Source organism: Bos mutus, chromosome 22 (assembly GCF_027580195.1).
Source record: "Bos mutus isolate GX-2022 chromosome 22, NWIPB_WYAK_1.1, whole genome shotgun sequence".
Lineage (NCBI taxonomy): Eukaryota > Metazoa > Chordata > Mammalia > Artiodactyla > Bovidae > Bos > Bos mutus.
This window is the reverse complement of record NC_091638.1, coordinates 51,206,353-51,230,850: the sequence shown is the minus strand read 5'-3', so window position 1 is coordinate 51,230,850 and position 24,498 is coordinate 51,206,353. Positions and strand designations below refer to the sequence as shown.

Genomic DNA, 24,498 nt, shown 5'->3' with positions numbered 1-24,498 from the left:
CTAACAAAGGTGGAACCAGACTGAGTGCAGGCACTCAGCTTCATAGCCCACGCTCTCAGCCATGGAAGGACAACATCCAAAATCAGCCCGGGGATGCCAGCAGGGTAACCAGGTAACACTCACATCAGTGTAACTGTGTGAATGCACCTTCTTTCTTGAAATGTCTAAAATGTCTTCTCAAATGATGTTTAAAGCCCCCGGTAGAAATCTGCATTTGGAATCTTGACATGAGACTAATACAGTTTATCAAATATTAGTACTTACCAACTAATCAAAATTTACTGATGAACCTGGTCCAAAACTGAGTATTTTTCTAAGATCAGCATTAACAGTTCTTTTAAAAACTTTTTTTTTTCCCACAAGTTCACTTTAAGTACAAATACTTTATACTTAATACTTTCTTTATATTGACTCAGTACACTGAGTCAATATAAAGAAAAACAGAAGTAACCATAACTGTACTTGGCCATAGCTTAATCTCTCAGGGGGGGCCTGGGATTGCAATAGCTAGAGGTAAGATGGGAAGAAAAAAAAAAAAAAAAGCTTTATTTTTCTTAATGTGATAGCCTTATTGAGATATAATTCACATATCACATAGTTAACCATTTATACTATACAACGGTTGTTAGTATATTCAAAGAATTGTGTCTCCATTACTATAATCAATTTTAGATATTTTTCAACACCTCAAAAAGAAACCCTATATCCATCAGCACTCCCTCCCCATTCCCCCCAATCCCCTTGGCCGTAGGCAACCAGTAATTTACTGTCTCTATAGATTTGCCTTTTCTGGACATTTTGTATAAGTAGAATACAATATGTGGCCTCTCATAGCACCTTTTAGTACTTCATTTCTTTTTGTTGTCAGACAGTTTCATTGTATGGATATACCACATTCATCTATCCATTCATCAGCTGGTGAACACCTGGGCTTTTTCCACTTTTTGGCTATTAAGAATAACATTACTATGAACCTTCATGTATACACATTTTATACATTTTCATTTCTCTTGGGTATACATCTAGGAATGAAATTGGTGGGCTGTATGGTAACTCCATACTTAAGTTTTTGAGCAACTGCCAGACTTTTCCATTTTCCACTCCTACTAGCAGGATGAGAGGGTTCCAGTTCTTCCACATCCTGGTCAACACTTGTTAATATTTTTTTATTGTTATAACAGTGGGTATAAAGTAGTATGTCATCATGGTTTTAATTTGCATTTCTAATGACTGATGTAAACAGTTTTATTTATTACTGCTAAAAATCCTTATTTCTGAAAAGCTAACGATTTTATTCACTATCATCTTAAAAAAAAAAATCCTCTCTCCTCTCCTCTGTGACTTGATGCTGAAAAACAGTTCTCACGTCCATGATCAGTAAGCTAGTCTGGACTTCACAATAACTGCTTTCTTGCTGGCCTTGAATCTTTGTTCTTCAAAGGATTATCTGTTACAATTACTGATAATAGGCAGAAGTTACTATGATCATTTATTTTTCTTTAGAAACACTAAAGTTAAAATGTTTAACTAAACATTTGTGAAAACATCTGCAGGGGCATATTCATTCTCACTGATTAAATAATGGCTTATCCTGAACATCTTCATTTGCTTTGAAAAATGTATCACATATCCAGTAGGAGGAGATGTGACAAAAACCACCATCCGACAAGAAAATATAATTCATTGTTCAACTGTTGCATTAGCTTCCACTCTGCTACCATGTCTTTCCATTCCTTCAAGGCCAGAATTAGTGTGCATGCTACTTAGAACCTCGGAGCAAAATCTGAGATGCAGGAAATGTTTAAGACCTGGCTTATAAAACTGTAGCCCAACAGAATCAAATTTGATCCCCCATGCCATTTTTAGTATAATGGTGATGTACCTCTGCTTCTATTTCCTTCTCTCCCCGCATCACCAAATCCTCTTCTGGAAGACAAATGTTTAGGGAAACAGCTTTGGAGGAGGAACCCTAAAGAAGGTTTAATTAGATAAAAAGTTCTTTATTATATGAAATTGGGCAGTTGATGATTATGTGAAAGCAGAAAGGCACCTTAGTACTCTCAATCTATCCTGTTCAATTTGTTCAAATACCCTATTAAGCAGAATTTCTATATAAGGTCAACAAACACTCCTCCATGAACACTCAAATCTAATTGAGTTGATTCCCAAGCCTACGTGGTGAAGAAATGAAAACCTGCAGTGAAGGCACAGGACACCCACTCTCTGGCCTGGATGCCCCTGAGATGGACAATGAAGGAAGTGCTGAGGCTAGGCATGCTGACCAAAATCGGAGCCGGGCCAGAGCACATGTGCTCGACCTTTTTACAGACATGCTCCATTTAATCTTTTTTCTTGAAGACTCTCATCCCCAATGACCAGCTTCACTTCTTTTTCATTTGATAGAAAAAAAAATTTACATGGAATGAACTTTTTTAAAAGTATTAACTACTTTATTACTGTTTCTACCACTTTGCCACTTTTGTGACTGAGCTCATCTTGATTTTGTGGGGTGAAATTATAATACATTTAATGAACTAAACTAAAGGAAGTCAACTGGAAAGGAAGCAGGCAAAGTTGGAACACTTGTATTTTTCTACAGCAATGAGAGAAGTCTAAAAAGTATTCATGCTGACCACCTGTAGAAACTAAGTAACATGAAGATGATAACTCTCTGCATAGTGAGACTTTGTAAGATACAAAATAGATGTTTCTAAGCATTTGAGGTCAGCAAATTCAGAAGTAAATGTCCTTCATGATCAAGGCCCTTTGTCTGATAAAGCACTGTGGAGGTATCCACTGGATATAGGATTTCCTCCTGGGTAGAACTCAGACACCAGACGCAGCAGGCCGTGCTCCTCACTCCCTGGGAGGCTGGCGGCTCACCTTTCCTGTCTGTCCCTTCCTCATTCCACTGCATCTCCCTGACACCTACCATAGTTGGTGAGGGTAAGACAGTGAGATGGGCGGGGGACAAACCTGAATCTGATCAAGCTGATGTAGCAATGGTCCTCAAACTTTAGGATACATCAGAATTATTGAGAAGACTGAAGGCCTCTTCTTCAGAGTTTCTGATTCAACAGGCCTGGAGTGAAGCTAAGAATCTGTACTTCTAATAAGTTTCCCAGATGATGCTGATGTTACTGATCCTGGAACCTCATTTGAAAACTACTGCTCTAGTGCCAATTATGAAATGAGAGGAAAAACAGGGGACGGGGAACTCTGATGCAAACATCATGGGGATGCAATCAGCCAAACTCTACAAAATAAACTTTATTCTACAAATAATCTTCAAAGGAAACAAGAAAGAGATCAAGAAAGATCCTACAGACTAAAAGAGACTTAAGAGATAAGGCAGTCAAATGTAATTCTTGACCTTATCTGAAGATGTGTGGAGAAGTGTGAACAGAGATTGAATATTTGATATTAAGGCATTATTGTTTATTTTAGATATGATGAAAGTTTTGTGGATATATATTTAGAACTAGTCCTGAGGGACATAAACCTAAATACTTATGGATAAAATTGTTTTTGATATTTAAAAAAAGTAATCAAAGAGGAAGGTGGTCTGAGTCACGAGCTGGGGTCAGGAGAACTGATTCTGAAAATCTTTACCTAACTTCTTGTTCAGTGAAATTCTGTGGTAGCTTGATACTGGTATAGTAAATACATGGGTAAAGACTCCCCAAGAGAAATTAGCAAACATTATAAATCAAGTCACCGCCCAAGAGTTAACAGAGTTGGGGATAGATAGACGATGGGGGTTATTACACTATTCATTTTACTATTGTCCATCGACATTTTCCATCATTAAAAAAAAAAGGTAGAAAAGAAAAAACCAGCATTCCTGGGAGGGGATGGGGGAACCAGGGGACAGAGAAATTCTGATACAGTGGTCCATTTAACCTCTCTCCAAAAACACTGCCCTAATACACACATCCAGCCAGTAAACAGAGTCATTTATTCTGAAACAACCATTGGCACCCACAACCCCCTGTCCCCATCCACTGAACATCTCTCTGGTCCTAAAGTACCCACTGCCTAGAAAACCCATCTCTAACCCAGCCCCAATGTCCTGCCAAAGAATGAAAATGCCATTCTAAGAGCTGAGATTCCTTCTCTACCACAGAATGCAAAAATTCCATGTGTCTACTACATTACATTAAAAACTCCTAAGGAATAAGTACGGGGACGTTCCTACCACCTTTTGTCTGGCACAGACCTTGTCATGCACAGACACTAAATGTAGATGGACTGAATGAATGAGGCCCTAATAAGCCAGAAAGGACTAAAAGCCACGCCCCCCTTCCTGGGTATATCACCTCATCAACTCACATCTGGCCACTAATTTAAGTTGAATTATAACAGGAATATAAAAAAACTACTCTGACACCAACTGGTAAACTTCAATACAATTCTGATGCTAACCCTCAGGGTAGCACCCGAGTCCACATCTCAGGGACATGGTCCCCAACAAGACTGCCTTTACTCCAGTTGCTAGTTGCACTTTGGTGGTCCTGGGCCACCAACATGTCTAACCAACTGGCTACAAATTCACAGGTTCCCACAACTCTCAGGTTTGACTTGCTAAAACAACTCACAGGACTTTAGGAGATGGCAACCCACTCTGGTATTCTTGCCTGAAAAACTCCATGGACAGGGGAGCCTGGCAGGCCACAGTCCATGGGGTTGCAAAGAATCAGATACGACTGAGCACGCACTCACACATACCTATTCCTGGGGGTTTCCCTGATAGTTCAGTGGGTAAAGAATCCACCTGAGAGTACTCTTTCTACCCCCTTCTGATGCCTATGTCAGAAGCTTTCTCTATCTCCTTTATACTTTAATAAAACTTTATTACACAAAAGCTCTGAGCGATCAAGCCTCGTCTCTGGCCCCGGATTGAATTCTTCTCCTCCCGGGGTCAAGAATCCCGGTGTCTTCGTGTGATTCAACAACCACCTTTCATCTTGGGGGCTTGTCCGGGATCCTTCAGGACAAGATAAGGATGCTTGGAGCTTTAGTTCTTTGTTCTCTTAGCAAACACATTTTCTGCCGTGCTTTACTAACTCTACCGTGTGCTTGTGTGAATGAATGACAGGCCCTGTGAGAAGCAAGTAAGGAGCCCTGCTCTGCGGTTCCACGGTGATCTCATACGGCTTATGGCAGAAACCTGTCGGGGGTTTATACCGACCTGCCAATGCCAAGAGGCACCCAATGTCTCCTTCGGGAACCGACCAGAAATGGGCAAAGTGTGTGGACCGAACTCTCCTTTCTCGGTCAGACTTTTCGGTCTCTTTGACCATTTCATTAAAAAAAAAAAAAAAGAATCCACCTGAGAATGCAGGAGACACAGGAGATGCGGGTTCTATCCCTGGGTTGGGATGATCCCCTGGAGAAGGAAATGGCAACCCACTCCAGTATTCTTGCCTGGAAAATTCCATGGACAGAGGAGCCTGGCGGGCTACAGTCCACGGGGTCACAAAGAGTTAGATGACTGAACACACACAAGCAAGCACATACCTATTATTACAGTTTTATTATAAAGGATACAAATCAGTATTGGCTAAATGAAGATATACACAGAGCACAGTTTCCCTGTCTCTTCTCACAGAATCAGGGTGCTTCACCTTCCCAGCATATCATCAACCAGGAAGTTCCGCCAAGTTTTGATGTTCAGAGCTTTGTTGGAGTTTCATTCCATAAATGTGATTGACTGAATCATGGGCTACAACATTAAATTCAATCTCCAGTCCCTCAACTTTCCCCAGAGGTCAGACTGGCTCAAAGCTCCAACATTCTAATTACATGGTTGATTTTTCTGGTGACCAGGCCCCATCTTGAATCATCTCATTAACATAAATTCAAGTCTGATCCAAGGGGGCTTCAGATCAGATCAGATCAGTTGCTCAGTCGTGTCCGACTCTTTGCGACCCCATGAATCGCAGCACACCAGGCCTCCCTGTCCATCACCAACTCCCGGAGTTCACTCAGACTCACGTCCATCGAGTCAGTGATGCCATCCAGCCATCCCATCCTCTGTCATCCCCTTCTCCTCCTGCCCCCAATCCCTCCCAGCATCAGAGTCTTTTCCAATGAGTCAACTCTTCGCATGAGGTGGCCAAAGTACTGGAGTTTCAGCTTTAGCATCATTCCCTCCAAAGAAATCCCAGGGCTGATCTCCTTCAGAATGGACTGGTTGGATCTCCTTGCAGTCCAAGGGACTCTCAAGAGTCTTCTCCAACACCACAGTTCAAAAGCATCAATTCTTCGGCACTCAGCCTTCTTCACAGTCCAACTCTCACATCCATACGTGACCACGGGAAAAACCATAGCCTTGACTAGACGGACCTTTGTTGGCAAAGTAATATCTCTGCTTTTGAATATGCTATCTAGGTTGGTCATAACTTTCCTTCCAAGGAGTAAGCATCTTTTAATTTCATGGCTGCACTCACCATCTACAGTGATTTTAGAGCCCAGAAAAATAAAGTCTGACATTGTTTCCACTGTTTCTCCATCTATTTCCCATGAAGTGATGGGACCGGATGCCATGATCTTCGTTTCCTGAATGTTGAGCTTTAAGCCAACTTTTTCACTCTCCACTTTCATTTTCATCAAGAGGCTTTTTAGTTCTTCACTTTCTGCCATAAGGGTAGTGTCATCTGCATATCTGAGGTTATTGATATTTGTCCCAGCAATCTTGATTCCAGCTTGTGTTTCTTCCAGTCCAGCGTTTCTCATGATGTACTCTGCAGAGAAGTTAAATAAACAGGGTGACAATATACAGCCTTGCCGTACTCCTTTTCCTATTTGGAACCAGTCTGTTGTTCCATGTCCAGTTCTAACTGTTGCTTCCTGACCTGCATACAGATTTCTCAAGAGGCAGATCAGGTGGTCTGGTATTCCCATCTCTTGAAGAATTTTCCACAGTTTATTGTGATCCACACAGTCAAAGGCTTTGGCATAGTCAATAAAGCAGAAATAGATGTTTTGCTGGAACTCTCTTGCTTTTTCCATGATCCAGCGGATGTTGGCAATTTGATCTCTGGGTTCCTCTGCCTTTTCTAAAACCAGCTTGAACATCAGGAAGTTCATGGTTCACATATTGCTGAAGCCTGGCTTGGAGAATTTTGAGCATTACTTTATATTTCCATTACTTGGGAAATTCTAAGAGTTTTAGAAGTTCTGTGCCAGGAATCTGGGACAAAGGCCAGACATGTTCTTTATTATTCAACAAAAACAAACTGTGAAAACTCCCTAGCCAACTTACAGAAATAAAGCAAGCATGAAAAAAGCCATACAAGACCACTCATTTTAGGGTGTTAAATCCCTCTCTCACTTGGCATTTCAGATACCAATCATCTCCTAGACCTGCACAACACTTAAAAATATGGTATGCATTAAATTGAACCATACTCTGAGAATTATCTATGGATCACTATCAACAGGAAAAAAACCAAAAACCGGGAGCATCACCAATCAGACATGGCTTCTCTGTGAGTTGAGAAACCGACTCATTAGTTGAACATTGGACTCTTGGTTTGGTAACAGTAAGACAGAGCAGTTGCCCTGTTAATGATCACAGAGTCACCAAACAAAAAGCTTTAATAATCTTTCTGAAGAGAATCATCAAGCATTCACAGCATGAAGCAAATTCTCCTGTAATCATCATTTTACTTTTGTTTAAAAATAATGGATGTAAAAAAAAACACAGAGGTTTAATAATAACATTGCAGAAAAAAAAATAATAACATTGCAAACTGAACAATAATTCTCCAGCCACTGGTTTACCAAAAAAATCTTCATCCAAATCTTGACATCTTTAGTCACTGTCTTCACACACATTATCTTGTGGGTATCACATCTTAAAACGGTTGTTAACAAATTCCCTGGCAGATATCAGGGCTTGGACTAAAAAACTCAAGCCATCTATATTTTAATCTTAAATTCACTTAAATAAAATCTCAAATGCCAAAGAAATAATATAAGATAAACATGCCTGTTTGTTTTTTTTTCCTGGCCTCACCTGCAGTAGAGGCATGGAGTCTTAACCACTGGATCACCCGGGAAGCCCCATGATTACCTTTTTTTAATTCCAAAGAGTCATACACTAAATTTTACACTAAACAGGAAAAAATACATACATGAGAAAAACGTATTGTGACGATACAAAATACCAGAACAGCCCTAGCAGATGTTATCTTTTTTTTATTTGAAATATAATTGACTTTCAATATTATATTAGTTTTAGATGTATAACATAGTAATTTAATATTTTTATATGCTACAAAATGATCACCATAGTAACTTGCTACCCACTGTCACCATAAAAAATGATTATCATCTTATTACCTATATTCCCTTTGCTGTACGTTACATCCTTGTGACTTACTTGTTTTATTATTGGAAGTGTGAACCTCTTAATCTCCCTCACCAATTTCACTCTTACCCTGACTCACGCCCCTATGGTAACTACCAGTTTGTTCTCTGTATCTGTTAGTCTGTTTCTGTTTTAATACATTTCTAAATTTGTTTTATTTTTTAAGTTCTACATACAAGTGAAACCATATAGTATTTGTCTTTCTCTGTCTGACCTATTTCATTCAGCATAATACCCTCTAGTCCATCCATGTTGTCATAAATGGCAAGCTGTCATTCTCTTTTTTAGCTGAGTAATATTCCACCTGTAAATATATACCACATCTTTATCCATTCACCTAACAATGGGCACTCAGGTTGCATTCTTATCTTGCTTCTGTAAATAATGCTGCCTTGAGCACAGCGGTGTGTTTATTTTTTTGAATTAGTGTTTTTGTTTTCTTTTGGAAAAAACCCAGAACTGGGATTGCTCAGTCATACAATAGTTCTCTTTAAATTTTTTTGGAAAACCTCCCTACTGTTTCCCCTTAGCTTAGATGTTCACCTCTGAGATTCAAGTAAGTAAAAGACAAAGCCTTGAATTAAGAGCACACAGAAGTAAAACCTTAAATTATCCTTTAAATTAAATAACAGCTAAAGCAAATAACATCCCTCTCCCGTTTCTGAATATGAGATGTCCCCACTTTTCCCCTGCATTCTAATCCACCTCCCCACCCCCAACTCTAGGACCTTGCTGCATCAGACACGAGCTCTCCACGGGCTCCTTTCCCTCTGCATGTGAACATGCTTATGGTGACTCTAACCGAACAAAACAGAATCAGAGACCTGCCTTCATATCTGTACTTCTTCAAGCTACCACCAAGTCCTTTCTTCTTCAAAACATACTCACCATTTTTTATCTGAATCTTCTGCAGGCTCTTCTTTCCTTCTTTACTCCCTCCTTCATTCCCTCCCTCTCTCTCTCTCTCTCTCACACACACACTCCCTGACCTACTGGCACCTGACCTCTTCCATCACAACCCCACTAGAGCCTCTATCCCCAAGAATCACAGCTGAATCATTTCAACACTGGCTTTATCCAATTTGACCTCTTCACTGCTTCCAACACCACTGATGCCTGTTTCAGTCACCTTTATTCAGCATAGTACTGAAAGCCCTACCAGAACAATTAAGCAAGATAAATAAATAAAAGAGCATTCAAATAAAAAAGGAACAATAAAACTATTTACAAATTACATGATCGTATATACAGAAAATCCTAAAGAATCCACAAGTTGCAGGGTACAAGATCAACATACAAAAATCAGTTGCAGTTGCATATATTCACTATCAACAAACTGAATATGAAGTTTAAGAAAACAAGTTTTGTGTTTTTGTTTTGCAGAAATGGAAAACCTGATCCTAAAATTCATATAGAATTGCAAGGAGTCCTGAAAACTCAAAAGAATCTTGAAAAAGAACAATATAGTGGTGACAGTTACACAAAATAATGTACTGAATGCCCCTGAACTGTATATTTTAAAATGGTAACAGTAAATTTTATGTATATTCTACCAAAATGAACAGTATAATGGCATTAAACGCAGCCTAAAGTCAAACCCTGCTTATTACATGGTCTTGGATAGTTTCTAGGTCTCAATTTCCATATCTGTAAAATGGAGATAATTATAGTCCCTGCTGCTAAGTCGCTTCAGTCGTGTCCAACTCTGTGCGACCCCATAGACAGCAGCCCACTAGGCTCCCCCGTCCTTGGGATTCTCCAGGCAAGAACCTTTTTCAAAAGATTAGGAGGATTCAATGAGATGATGCATAATAAATAACTGAGCACTGAGACTACTAAAGAATAAAGGCTTAATAAATGCAAGCTGTCCTAATCACAGAACAGTATTTATGGGTAAATTACGTAAAATGTAGAAAAAGAGTAAAAAAAAAAAAAGTCTCCTCCAGCTGATATTTCCAGAGCAAGATGAAGGAATACATAGTGTGTACACTTTATGAACAATCACGCTGCACATCTGTGATTTGTGCACCTTTTTGCACATACGTTTTACTTCAAAAAAGTTTACCTGCCTCAAAAAGAAAGGTGGCCGCACAATACTGTGAAGGCACTGTACTGATGGCACTGAACTGTACACTCACAATGGTTAAAATGGCAAATTTCACATTACACACAGTTCACCACGATTCTTTACAGGGAGATAAAAGGAAAGAAAGCTGATTTTGGTGACAGTGTATAGATGGGTAGAAGACAGATGAGTGGGAGACCTACAGGATGCATCCAGTTAAGAAGCAATATAAGGACTTCCCTGGTGGCGCACTGGCCAAGATGCCATGCTCCCAATGCAGGCGGCCTGGGTTCAATTCCTGGACAATGAACTAGATCCCACGTGCTGCAACTAAAACTTCACATGCCACAGCTAAGACCTGGTGCAGTCAAATAATTTTTCTCTTTTAAGAAGTAATAAAAAGCAAACCCAAGGCAGGGAAGGGACAGTAGGGAAGGAGAAGATGGGGGAACCCAGAGATCAAAATAAATGAAAGTGAAAGTGCAAAAGAGAGAAGAAAGTGATGGATTTCTGGGTTTCTTGCTGAAGAAATCAGAAAAAGGTGACTGCAGAGAAAACAGAGCTGTGTGACAGGTAAGTTCACAACATTAGTTTTAGGCATCATGAGCTTGAGAGATGAATGAGAGGTGACCAGCTGACAAGACAATCATAAATAGGGTGTGTGTCTAACAGCAAGTTTTGATTCTGAAAGTTCAGGTTCAGGGCAGGTTCAATGCTTAGGAAGAGAACTGTCACTGAGGGAGAAACAGTAAACAAACCAAATTCAGGGGATCATCAACAGACATTTAAAGGACAGAGGTGAGAGAGTCAAGACACAGGGGAATAAAGACACTGATGCCAAGGAGGGAGAAAGTTTCAAAGAGGGCTGGTTCAACTGTGTCGAAATCCTCCTGAGAGACCCAGATATGTGAACTGTAGAAATATTATTATTATTAAGCAAGTCTCAAAAAAGTTCCAATAAGGCAATTTAAACCAACTCCAATTGTTATGTGGTATATACTGTGCAATAAAAAATGCTGGGAAAATATCCTAAGGAATCCACTAAAAAACTAGAGAACTAATAAACAAGTTCAGCAAGACTGCAAGATACAGGTCAATATCTTAAAAATTAACTGTATTTCTATACATTTGCAATGATCAATCTGAAAATGAAATTAAGAAAACAATTTCATTTACAATCACTTCACAAGAAATAAATGACTTAGGAATAAATTTAATAAAATAAGTGAAAACTTTATATTCTAAAAACTACAAGACACTTGTGGTTCTTTAATTTAGAAATTATAGAAAATCTAAATAAATGAAAAGACATTCTATATTCACAGATCTGAAGACTTAACATTGTTAAAAGGCAATACTCGCCAAATTAATCTACAAATTCAAAATCCCAGTTGGCCTTGTTGCAGAAATTGACAAGTTAATCCTACAATTCATATGGAAATGCAAATAGGCAAAACAACTCTGAAAAAGAACAAAGTTGGAAAATTCACATTTCCTGATTCTAAAACTACTACAAATCTACAGCAGTCAAGGAATGCAGGAGTGGCACACAGGCAGATATACAGATCAATGGAATAGAACTGAGAGTTCAAAACAGACTCTCGCATTTACAGTCAATTGATTTTCAACAAGAGTAGCAAGACAATTAAATGGGGAAAGAATAGTCTTTGTAATAAGTGGTGCTGGGGACTTTCCTGGTGGTGCAGTGACTAAGACTCTGTGCTCCTAACCCAGCAGGCCTAGGTTCAATCCCTGATCAGGGTACTGGATCCCACATGCCGCAACTAAGTTGCAACATGATGCAACTAAGATCTGCTAAGTCGCTTCAGCCGTGTCCAACCCTGTGCAACCCCATAGACCGCAGCCCACCAGGCTCCCCCGTCCCTGGGATTCTCCAGGCAAGAACACTGGAATGGGTTGCCATTTCCTTCTCCAATGCATGAAAGTGAAAAGTGAAAGTGAAGTCGCTTAGTCGTGTCCGACTTTTAGCGACCCCATGGACTGCAGCCTACCAGGCCCCTCCGTCCATGGGATTTTCCAGGCAAGAGTACTGGAGTGGGGTGTCATGTGTAGCCAAATAAATAAATACTAAAAAAAAAGTGGTGCTTAAAAAACCACATATAAAAGAATGAAGTACCTTACTTCCTAAACAAAAAATAACAAAAATGTACTACAACATAGGGATGTCCCTGGCAGTCCAGTGCTTAAGACTCCACACTTAAGGGCACAGGGCACAGGTTTGATCCTTGCTTGGGGAACTAAGATCTCCTATGTTGCACGGCCAAAAAAAAAACCCAAACAAACCCCAAAGTACTACAACCTAAATGTAAAGCTAAAACTGTAAAACTCATACAAGAAAACAGAGAGGTTAATCTTCATGACCTTGGGTCTGGCAACAGCTTCCTAAATAAGACACCTATGGCACAAACAACAAAAGACAATGATACACTGGACTTAGTAAAAATTAAAAACCCATGCTCCAAAAAACCATATCAAAAAAGTAAAACGACAACCTGCTAAATGCAGAACATAGTTTTTAGTCATATATCTGATAAAGGACTTGTTTAGAATATACAAAGAACTCTTAGAACTTAACAATAAAAAGACAAACCAATTTTATAAAACGGACTAAGGACCTGAATAGACATTTTTTCAAAGATACACAAATGACCAACACACACATGGAAAGATGCTCAATATCATTCAGTTCAGTTCAGTCGCTGAGTCGTGTCCGACTCTTTGCAACCCCATGAATACCAGGCCTCCCTGTCCATCACCAACTCCCGGAGTTCACTCAGACTCACGTCCATCGAGTCAGTGATGCCATCCAGCCATCTCATCCTCTGTCGTCCCCTTCTCCTCCTGCTCCGAATCCCTCCCAGCATCAGAGTCTTTTCCAATGAGTCAACTCTTCGCATGAGGTGGCCAAAGTACTGGAGTTTCAGCTTTAGCATCATTCCCTCCAAAGAAATCCCAGGGCTGATCTCCTTCAGAATGGACTGGTTGGATCTCCTTGCAGTCCAAGGGACTCTCAAGAGTCTTCTCCCAACACCACAGTTCAAAAGCATCAATTCTTCGGCGCTCAGCCTTCTTCACAGTCCAACTCTCACATCCATACGTGACCACGGGAAAAACCATAGCCTTGACTAGATGGACCTTTGTTGGCAAAGTAATATCTCTGCTTTTGAATATGCTATCTAGGTTGGTCATAACTTTCCTTCCAAGGAGTAAGCATCTTTTAATTTCATGGCTGCACTCACCATCTGCAGTGATTTTGGAGCCCAGGAAAAAAAAGTCTGACACTGTTTCCACTGTTTCCCCATCTATTTTCCATGAAGTGATGGGACCAGATGCCATGATCTTCGTTTCCTGAATGCTGAGCTTTAAGCCAACCTTTTCACTTTCCACTTTCATTTTCATCAAGAGGCTTTTGAGTTCCTCTTCACTTTCTGCCATAAGGGTGGTGTCATCTGCATATCTGACGTTATTGATATTTCTCCCGGCAATCTTGATTCCAGCTTGTGCTTCTTCCAGCCCAGCATTTCTCATGATGTACTCTGCATATAAGTTAAATAAGCAGGGTGACAATATACAACCTTGACATACTCCTTTTCCTATTTGGAACCAGTCTGTTGTTCCATGTCCAGTTCTAACTGTTGCTTCCTGACCTGCATACAGATTTCTCAAGAGGCAGGTCAGGTGGTCTGGTATTCCCATCTCTTGAAGAATTTTCCACAGTTTATTGTGATCCACACAGTCAAAGGCTTTGGCATAGTCAATAAAGCAGAAATAGATGTTTTTCTGGAACTCTCTTGCTTTTTCCATGATCCAGCGGATGTTGGCAATTTGATCTCTGGTTCCTCTGCCTTTTCTAAAACCAGCTTGAATATCAGGAAGTTCATGCTTGGAGAATTTTGAGCATTACTTTACTAGCATGTGAGATGAGTGCAATTGTGTGGTAGTTTGAGCATTCTTTGGCATTGCCTTTCTTTGGAATTGGAATGAAAACTGACCTTTTCCAGTCCTGTGGCCACTGCTGAGTTTTCCAAATTTGCTGGCATATTGAGTGCAGTACTTTCACAGCATCATCTTTCAATATTATTAGGAAACTGCAAAGCAAAGCTACAATGAGGTAGCTACTACTTCCTACCCACTGCTGCTGCTGCTGCTAAGTCACTTCAGTGGTGTCCGACTCTGTGCGACCCCATAGACGGCAGCCCACCAGGCTCCCCCGTCCCTGGGATTCTCCAGGCAAGAACACTGGAGTGGGTTGCCATTTCCTTCTCCAATGCATGAAAGTGAAAAGTGAAAGTCGTCTCTCAGTCGTGTCTGACTCTTAAGAGACGCCATGGACTGCAGTCTACCAGGCTCCTCTGCCCATGGGATTTTCCAGGCAAGAGTACCCACTAGGCTGGCTATAATAAAAAAGATAAAAAGCGTTGACAAGGATGGGGAGGAATCAGAATCCTCAATACACTGCTGGTTAGAATATGTAAAATGGCACAGCCACTTCTGGAAAACAATTAGTTCCTCAAAATATGAAGTATAAGAGCTACCATATGGTGCAAGAATTCTACTATTGTGTATATACCAGAAAGAAATGAAAACCCGTGTCCACACAGGAACTTATACACAGGAGTGTTCACAACAGCATTATTCGTGATAACAAACAAGTGGAAACAACCTAAGTGGCCATCAACAGCTGAACGGACAAAAAAATGTGGCAGATTCACACAATGGAGCAGGATTCAGCAATAAACAGAGATGAAAAACTAATATATGCTACAATATTGATGAAGTTTGAAAATATTATGCTAAGGTAAAGAAGCCAGAAGCAAAAAGACCATATATTTTATGATTCCATTTAAATTAATTGGCCAGGACAGGCGCATTCATAGAGACAGAAAGCAAATTAGTAATTGCCTAAAACTAAGGGAACAGGGATGTGGGCAGGGGATGGCTAAAGTGTACGGGGTGTCTTTTGGGGGGGTGATAAAAATATTCTAAAACTGACTGTGGTGACAGTTGTACATATCTTGTAGATACAGTAAACCAATGAACTATACACTTTAAATGGGTTAATTATGTGGTATATGGATTATGTCTCCATAAACCAAAAAAGAAAAAAAATGCTGAGACCCACAAATATAAATGTTTTACTGTAATTACAGAAGTGAATCAAGTCTAGATGCCAAGTTATTATTCTTATGAGGATGCAGTCAGAGTAACTTATTAATAAGTCAATAAAGTCTGAACTCTTCAGGCCTTCCCAAGAATGAACTATTCATTCTAATACTTCACATTTGATGTGTTGTTTGATATCAAACTGTTGTTAAACTAAACCAATAACAATTAATGAAGCTTTTTGAGTGTTTCTAGTAGCATACAGTTTCATAAACTGAATTGGTAGTTAGCCATTCAGGACCTTACTAAGTAAAGTGAAAGTGAAAGTTGCTCAGTGGTGTCCGATTCTTTGCAGCCCCATGGACTATACAGTCCATGGAATTTTCTAGGCCAGAATACTGGAGTGGGTAGCCTTTCCCTTGTCCAGGGGGATCTTCCAACCCAGGAATCGAACCCAGGTCTCCAGCACTGCAGGTGGATTCACCAGCTGAGCCACTAGGGAAGCCCAGGAATACTGGAGTGGGTAGCCTATCCCTTCTCCAGTGGATCATCCTGACCCAGGAATCGAACAGGGGTCTCCTGCATTGCAGGCGGATTCCTTACCAACTGACATTGCAGGCAGATTCTTTACCAACTGAGCTATCAGGGAAGCCCTACTAAGTAAAGTCTCTCTGATATATTATGGTTCTAATACTATATATCCTATTTCTAATTTTAGGTACTGTGGACTTATTATTCCTAATGTTCCTAATCACTGGATATGCAATGCGTTCTGTATGATGTTACAGAAAAGCCTGAATGAACTTTTTGGTCATCCTAGTATTTCTTATCTTTTCAAAAACATATGTTTTCTGCATAACATAATTTACCATTTCAACCATTGAAGTGTACAATTCATGGCATTAAGTACATTCGCAACATTGTGCAACCATCACCCCTATCCAATCTCAAAACTTGGTCATCATTCCAAACAGAAACTCTGCCCTCATTAAAAGGTAACTCCCCACTGTCCACTCTCCCCAGCTCCTAGTAATCTCTGTTCTGCTGTCTCCATGAATTTGCCTATTCCAGGTACCTCATATAAATGGATTCATACAATATTTGTCCTTTTGTGTCTAGCGTATTATACTAGCATAATGTCATCAAGCATCATCCATGCTCCTTCTCTTTTCTCCGCCATCTTATGTGCAGTTGAGTTCTCTCCTCACCATGTCGTCTCACAAGACTTTCAGGATCAAGTGATTCCTGGCCAAGAAACAAAAGCAGAATCGTCCCATTCCTCAATGGATTTGAATGAAAACTGACAATAAGATCAGGTACAATTCCCAGAGAAAACACTGGAGAAGAACCAAGCTGGGTCTATAAGAAGCCTCACATAAAAAGTGGCACACATGTTAAGACCACTTGTTTAACCAGCCAAATCACAGCGAGAGCATCACTACTGTAATACTTGGCTCCTGATGTTTTTTGTTTCCTCACTATCAGTCTATGAGACTCAGTAATAAATATGAAACGTTGTTGGAAAAAAAAAAAGAATCATCCATGCTGTAGTATACATCAGAATTCCACTCCTTTTTAAGGATGAATAGTGTGCCATTGTACATATACACCACATTTTGTATACATACCACATTTATTCATTCATCTGTCTATGGAACACTTGGGCTATCTTTTGGCTATCGTGAATAATGCAGCAATGAACACCAGCATACAAGTATCTGTTTGACTCCCTGCTTTCAGTTCTTTGGGGGTATACACATAGTGGGATTGCTTGATCACACAGTAATTCTATGTTTAACTTTTTGAGGAAAAGTCAGTCTTCCACAGCAGCCAGGACATTTTACATTCCCACCTGCAGTAAGCAAGAGTTCCAATTTCACTACATCCTCACCAACACTTGCTCTTCTGTTTTTTTTTTTTTTTTTTCCATAATAGCCAACCACATGGGTATGAAGTGGTATCTCACTGTGTGCGGTGTATTTTTAGTCTATTATCTGTAAATAGAAGTTCACCTTGTGTTGACTGCTATAATTATACTTAGCACAGCCACTGAAGAGATATAAACAAAAAAATTAAATACCAGTAAAATAAAGCACAGGGTGACAAAGATTTAAGTCAATTCAACTTTGAAAAAGATATAAAAAGTGACCCAAAAATGAAGACATGAAACAAAACTTGGAAATTCGGTTTTACTCACTTGGGACTAATAGCTAAAATAGTAACGTTTTGGGTAAACAAAGATTGTTGTAAAGCAATTTACAACTTTGTGATTTATTGTTATGACAGTGGAACAAATGCAGAAGTCACTCCTGAAATAAATCTTTTAAAAACACATTTATTCCTGGGAGACTGTGGTCACTAACCCTATTTTAAAGATAAGCAAATTTGAAATCAGATAAGTTCCAAAGCTTGTCTTAGACCACAAAGCAGTTCTGTGGCAGAGGTTTGTGAAATAATTTCTGATTTCCAGGTTTAAGGTGAAAAACCCATAATTTAATGTGTATTAAAGCCAGGGTAACACGGATGAACAATTTCCATTCTTAGCATGAATAAACTACGGGAAGTTGTCCACAGCACTGAACCTTACAACCTCCAATAGCAATGACCAATAATTAACTCCCCTGCCAGCCTAACTTACATGCGGATTCAACTCAAAACTAGGTCGTTGGGGGTTGTTTTTTTTTTTCAGTGTGAGCTAGTAAACACTAAGTCTCTAACTTTGTCTCTCAGATGTTTTGTTTTGTTAAATTCTGGCTATTCAAAACTAGGGTAATTCTATCGTTAAACTGACAAAGTCTATGTTGAAGCCATCAAGGAAAATGGAATTGCTTTTTGACAATCTTGCTTAAATCAGATATAGAGGTGTTACTAGTCTTCTTTCCTGCACCACGTATGAGAAAAAATGTATTCTTGACCCTCACCACATTTGCTCCAATCATTTTAGGCAAATTAAATATATCTTTATACATATACTGAAGTATCCCAGGCTGAAAGAACGTGAAATCCTGGGACTTGCTTTAAAATACTTAAGCAAAGGAGAGAAAAAAAAAAGTATAGATGAAACATTTGTGACAGATATTTCAACTGTGTAACGTGGGTGACGGCATATAGGGAGTTCAGGTCACCTTTTCTATTTATGTCTACACTTATAAAGCTTTGCACGATAACTTTTCACAAAATAAGTTTTCCCAAGTTACCGCCCTGGTTAGGAAACCCGAGTCGGTGTAGGCGAACGTTCTTGTCTTCGCAACGAAACCGGGCGAAGCTTCTCCAGCCGAGGTGAGGCGGCCGTGGGCTCCACGCCCCTCCGGCCCCGCGCCAGCACGCGGGCCGAAAGCGCGCACGTTTCACTCGAGCTGAATCTGACAACTCGCTCGCTGCTTTCCGGGGCTGGCAGGATCGCCGAGCTCAATTTGGAAGTGGCGCACGCGGGGCTCACGCCGGCGGCTTGGGAAAGCCGGACGAACTCCCCTCGCGGGCTCCAAAGTCCCGGCCCAGGGTGACGGGCCTGGCCCCTCGCAGCCCCTCTCTGGATCTTGAGAGACCCCCGCCCCCCGGCACCGCTCCCTCGGTCCCCGTACCGCGAACCCCTGCCCAGCCCGCCGCCTACCGTCCAAGTCCTCTTCGTCCTCCGACTCGCTGTCCGCCACCGCGTCGGCGACCAGGCCAGCGCCGGGATCGAAATCCTGGGAGCCGGAAGGAGGGGCGGCGGGCGGGGTGGAGGCTCTGGAGCGGGCCTCGCGCAGGCGGGTGAAATAGTCCACCGCGAAGTCTACGAGGTCTGGTGGCCGCTGCCGCAGCACCTCCACGGTGTAGCCCTGCAGCAGCTCCGTGAGCCCGGGCGGGATCTGAATGTGGCTCATGCCGGCGGCGGCAGGCGGGACCGGGCCGCCGGCGGCCACCGCCTAGGCGGGCGCTCCCTCACGCCGGCCTCTCGCCCGGCGCCCCGCGAGGTCTCCTCACGCGCGACCCGGGTCGGGCCTTCCTCGCGCCACGCCGCCCTTTGGCCGGGTGTGTGTCTCCGGGCCCCACCACCCTACGCTACTCCGGCCGGCCTGGCGCCGCCGCCGCTGTCACTGGGCAGCCACCGCCGCCGCCGCCGCGGGCACCGACGAGCGGGCGAGCGGGACGGGCGGGGCGGGAGCCCGGGTTGTGACGCACGCGGCCGCGGGCGTGCGCGCTCCCGCCGAGGGCCGGCCCTCAGTGCGCTTGCGCCAAGGGGCCGTCTGCTCGCCGCTACCCTGGCGATCTTCAATCCAGGCGCAAGGATGAGAGGTCTACCCGCTAAGTGGTGTTAGTGCTTTTTATCTTTCATTTCTTCTTTCAGCACACGCTAAGATCCAACCATCTGCCCACCCTTACTGGGTATCAGGGACATAGCTGAAAGCCAGAGGCAAGAATGCCACCTTACCATCTCGGTGTGGTTCCAGATATGGTGGAGAACAAGGGGACCCTCTTTAGGGGGTGACATTCAAGCTGACTCCGAGGCTTGGGCAGGATCTAACCACAGGAAGAGCCAGAGGAAAGCCATGTGGACATAGAGGACAACAAGAGTAAAGACCTGGGAAAGTCACAACCACCCTGTTGGGTGGCATGGTGGCATGACCATAGGACCCTCCAAAGTCTGGCAGGAGGTCTGTGAGATGTCAAAGAAAGAAGGCCTTGTAGACAGTAGGAGTTTCGATGATAGAATAATTTGGTAGCCACAGGCAGATAAATCTGGAAGAATGAGTTCGAAATATGTTTCCTTGAGAAAAGGGAATAAAGCCCAGGGCAGGAATGACCACTGTGCCTGTTTCTCTGCTTGAGGATTCCCATCAGGATTCCCAGGACTAGGTCTGCAAACCTATGTTCTCCCCATACTCTGCCCTGGACCCTGGGCCCTGGGCCAGCATTGCTTGATGGTGTTTCAGCAGATGGCAAGGCACTGTTATCCTTTGTCCCTAGGAAGGGGCCTAGGCAAACTGGAGAGGTCATGCTATTTCCCAAGCTGCACTTTCACCTACAGCAGATTGGAAAGGAAGAGAAAAAAGTGGAAACCTTTCCAGTGTGTCCATAACACAGCCCAGGTGCTGACCAAAGTCCCAGTAAGCATGGGACAGCATTCTGTCTCTGCTGGGCCAAGTCAGAAAGTGCCTAGATATAGCCTTGGGAATCTGAAAGGCATTTGGGATGGTTAAGCTCTGCCTGGTAATTACCCAGTATTAATTAAAGCCTCACTAGGACCTCTCATTTTGTCTTGGCACACATCCAGGAGCTCAGTGCTGCTGGGAACTGAGCATCTAGAAGCAGGAATACGTGATCCCCACTGGTGCAGAAGCCACTCAGGCCCCAGGCCAGGCAAGTCTATGATTCCAAAGAGCAGTGTCTCCCTGGACAAGTTTCTTGACTCCTGGGAGAAGTCCTGAACCATTAACTTTGTTAGGGGTGGGGTAGTGTCCAGCTCATTTCCTTCTGGGGTCCTTATTGCACAGTCTTAAAGATTTACTAAATAAATGAATAATAAATTTTCACACAGCAAGAAGAGCCAGTGAGACTGCTCTCCTGACCTCAGTCTCAGAACTAGGATCCTTTGATTCAAAGCTATGTGTCTGATCTCAGAATATAAAGACTTCAGTAAGGACGGGGCAATGAGAAGCTGGAGGGGCAGCGTTCCTCAACTCTTCTCTGCTCCTGTGTAGACTGACCCTTTCAAGTTTTCCAGCAGTCAACCCATACTCAGGAAACCAAGGTGGGACTCCCACTGCCCTGCCACACCTGGGGATATGACCCACTTCAAGAAATCCTACCACTAACCTTTTAGAAAGGCAAATTCTTAACTCCATTCTCTAGTTTGCCCATTTGTCAGGTTTTATACGTTTGAAAGGGGGAAAGGCAGCTGTACAATTAGGACTCCAACTTCAGTTGCGAACAGGGTAGGAGGAAGCTACTCCAGGACTGATGACAGAACTGACTGTGGGCAGGTTCTCCCAGTCACTCCAAGGACCCCCTCTCAGCCTCTGCCTGAAGGAGGTTGGTCCTCCTGGCTTAGTCTCAGATACCCTAGCTTGGCCAGCCAGCCAGCAAACATGGCATTCAAAGGCATCCTCAGACCTGGAGGAAATGAGGACCACAGAAATCGGGAACTGCATAGCTGCTCCTCACCTGTCTCCAAAGACCAGCTTCAGAGGAAGGATGGAGAGCCAGCCTCCAGGTCCAGCTTGACTCTCCTCCCCGTGCACCTGGGCTTCAGAGCAGTGATCTATCTCTGCCCCTCTGGGGAAACCCTTCAATAGCAAGGGGGAGTTCCCAGCGCCTTCATGAGGGCCCAGCTGAGCTGGCAAAAGAACAGGGCCTTGGAACAAGAGAGAATACAAGAGGCCCAAGCCCCACATCTTTGATCCTCACCCTTCTAGGATTGCCTTCGTTCAAGCCTGTCCACTGGCACCACTGGGGGTTACCATGGCAACTGAACCCACAGGCAGCCAGTAACTGGGAAGCAGCTGCCAACAGCCAGTAATGGTGGGTTGGAAAGGTCAAGAGCAGAGACCCTCGAAAGCAAGAGAAATACAGAGACCATGGTAGATAGAAGAGGAGGCCCCAGAGTCCTGCGAGATGCTCTACTCAACCCAGATATACTCACCACCCAGAAGATAATCATCATTTTGCCCGGGCTGCCAAACTACCAACCTCAGAACAGACATGGACACCATGGGGGCGGGGGGGGGTGAGGGGGCAGTTCTCAGAATTATTTACAATTATGCTTACTCAAGTGGGGCACCTGTCTAGTCTAAGAGCAGTGAGTCTGGTGATAATGAACATGGGTAGGGTACCAACTGCTATTTCCAATGGAACAGTTATTTCCTGTGCTCTTGACAGGTTCATGATTTAAAAGGTTTTTTTTTCCCTGACTCTTTCCAGGAAGAAGGGAGACGCTCATAGTCCCCTAAACTTCTCTGGAGGACACCCTGCTCTTGGCCCAGACCCCCTGGTTAACTCACTGTCTGCCCTCTGATGCCCTCCACCTGCTCTGGGGGACTCACCCCCAGCAGGAACACCTCCCTCTCCTCTGCCCCAAGGGGCTGCTTCTCTAAGCCTAGCCCAACCCCCACCCATCTCCTGGGACTTGTTCATCTGACCTGCTCTACATACCAGTCCCCTGGCCCAGTCTCCCTGCATACTTAATATCTACCACCACCTGTTTCTATTTTGCATTAGAAGTGTCCATGAGCCTCCAGTGGCCAGAGGGGAGTAAGGAAGTGCACTCTTTCCTCTGCCCTCACCCAAGGCTCCATAGTGCCTCCCCCATGAAGCCACTGCCTTTGGTCCAGTTATTTTAATAAGCATCCATGCTCAAGAGAGCAGTTAATTCTTGGGCTGCTTATTTCTGCACTTGTGAGCCATTTATGACCACCACTCCCCCCCCCCCACCACCAACCCCAGACACTGTCCCTAGAAAGTGTCAGTCTCTACAGCGGACCTAGGGTCTGCCTCTGAGACATCTGAGAGCAAGGACAGAACCTGGGAAGCAAAGAAGAGCCCTAGCTGGAGAGCCACAGGCCTGCATGCCAACTAGAGCAAAGAAAGTAGAAAAAAGGAGCCCTCGGGGAGCCCTTGACCTTCCTTGTGTCTGCTGGGACTCTGTGTGCCGTCCCTGGCCTGACTCAGGCCAGCTGCCCGGGCTTTGATCCTGAAGTACAGGCAGGCTCTTGGAGTTTGGGTCAAGCAATCCCAGGACTGCTGATAATGTCACAAGCCTTTCTTCAGGCCTGTGGACACTGAGACACCATTCTGTCAGCCACATTCTGATATCTACTTGGCGATGATCTTGGTAGATCAGTTTTCCCTATCTGAGCTTTGGCTTCCACATCTGAAAGTGGAGGTATAAATCCCTACCCATTAAACACTGAGTTTGTTGCTGTTTTTGAGTTGCTAAATTGTGTCCGACTCTTTGCGACCCCATGGACAGTAGCCCGCCAGGCTTCTCTGTTCATGGGATTTCCCAGGCAAGAATACTGGAGTGGTTGCCATTTCCTTCTCCAGGGGATCTTTCCAACCCAGAGATCAAACGTGCATCTCCTGCATTGGCAGGCGGCTTCTTTATCACTGAGCCACTAGGGAAGCCCAAACACTGAGTTACATCGGGTAAAAAGATGAGAATGAATCCCTGAAGAGGTTAGGAAAGGAATAGGGGGCTTAGCCTAAAGAACTATGGGTAGAGATGCTATGACCTTACAGCAGAAATGGTGCTGCTATTGCTTCTAACAGGCTGAGGTTGGAACAACCTCCCCTTTGTCCTTTACCTTTGACCCAGTTATACCCTCTTTGTGCTTGGATAAGGCTGTTCTCACTGGCTGGTTGTTTTAACCATTACTGGCTTCTACTTAACGCTGTCTGTAGCAGTCTAAGAAATTCCTTAAGGGGGCCCCAAACTCTCCCCCACCCTTACCCCCATCCAGGAGAGGAGAGATACATCAGGAACAGGTGGCATTTCAAAGTGCATCATAAACAGGAAGTGCCAGCCAGAAGGGGGTCACTCACCATCTGCTCTGCTCCCTTCACACATATGCCTCCAGGGGCTTCCCTTTTTTGACTTCACATCTCTTGAATCCCCAGAGGAGTAAAAGAATCCACCAGCATTAGCATCAAAGAATCAAAATATTCCACTTTCCAATGGAAGCTGTTTCAAAGGGCAAATTATTCAGAAGCAGAAGACTGTAAAAGTGATCCTGAGCCATGGGAATGGCTGGCATTTAGCTAGAATGCAAACGCACTCCCAGGGCTCCCTGGAAAAGGTTGAGGTCTCAGGACTGTCTCAAGGACTGAGCAGTGCCGAGAAGAGCTTCAGGAGACACCTCGGAGGCCATCTCCTCATCAGTGAGAGATTAAACAAAGATATCCTGCAGCATGAGACAGGAAAGCGTAACACTGAATTAATTAATCTTCCCAGGAA

At 43.1% G+C, this 24,498-nt stretch overlaps 1 protein-coding gene and 1 pseudogene across 1 annotated transcript in view; one reads left to right on the top strand and one right to left on the bottom strand.

The window, feature by feature from the left end:
* The window catches only part of PRKAR2A (protein kinase cAMP-dependent type II regulatory subunit alpha), a 71,981-nt gene extending 52,267 nt beyond the window's left edge, over positions 1 to 19,714 (bottom strand). The window contains exon 1 of the mRNA XM_005909351.3: positions 19,177 to 19,714. Within this exon, the coding sequence (XP_005909413.1) occupies positions 19,177 to 19,429 (253 nt within the window). The 5' untranslated portion in view covers positions 19,430 to 19,714. The remainder of the gene's footprint in view (positions 1 to 19,176) is intronic.
* Positions 16,004 to 16,931, top strand: LOC102273779 (large ribosomal subunit protein eL39-like; annotated as a pseudogene).
* Positions 19,715 to 24,498: the final 4,784 nt, after the last annotated feature.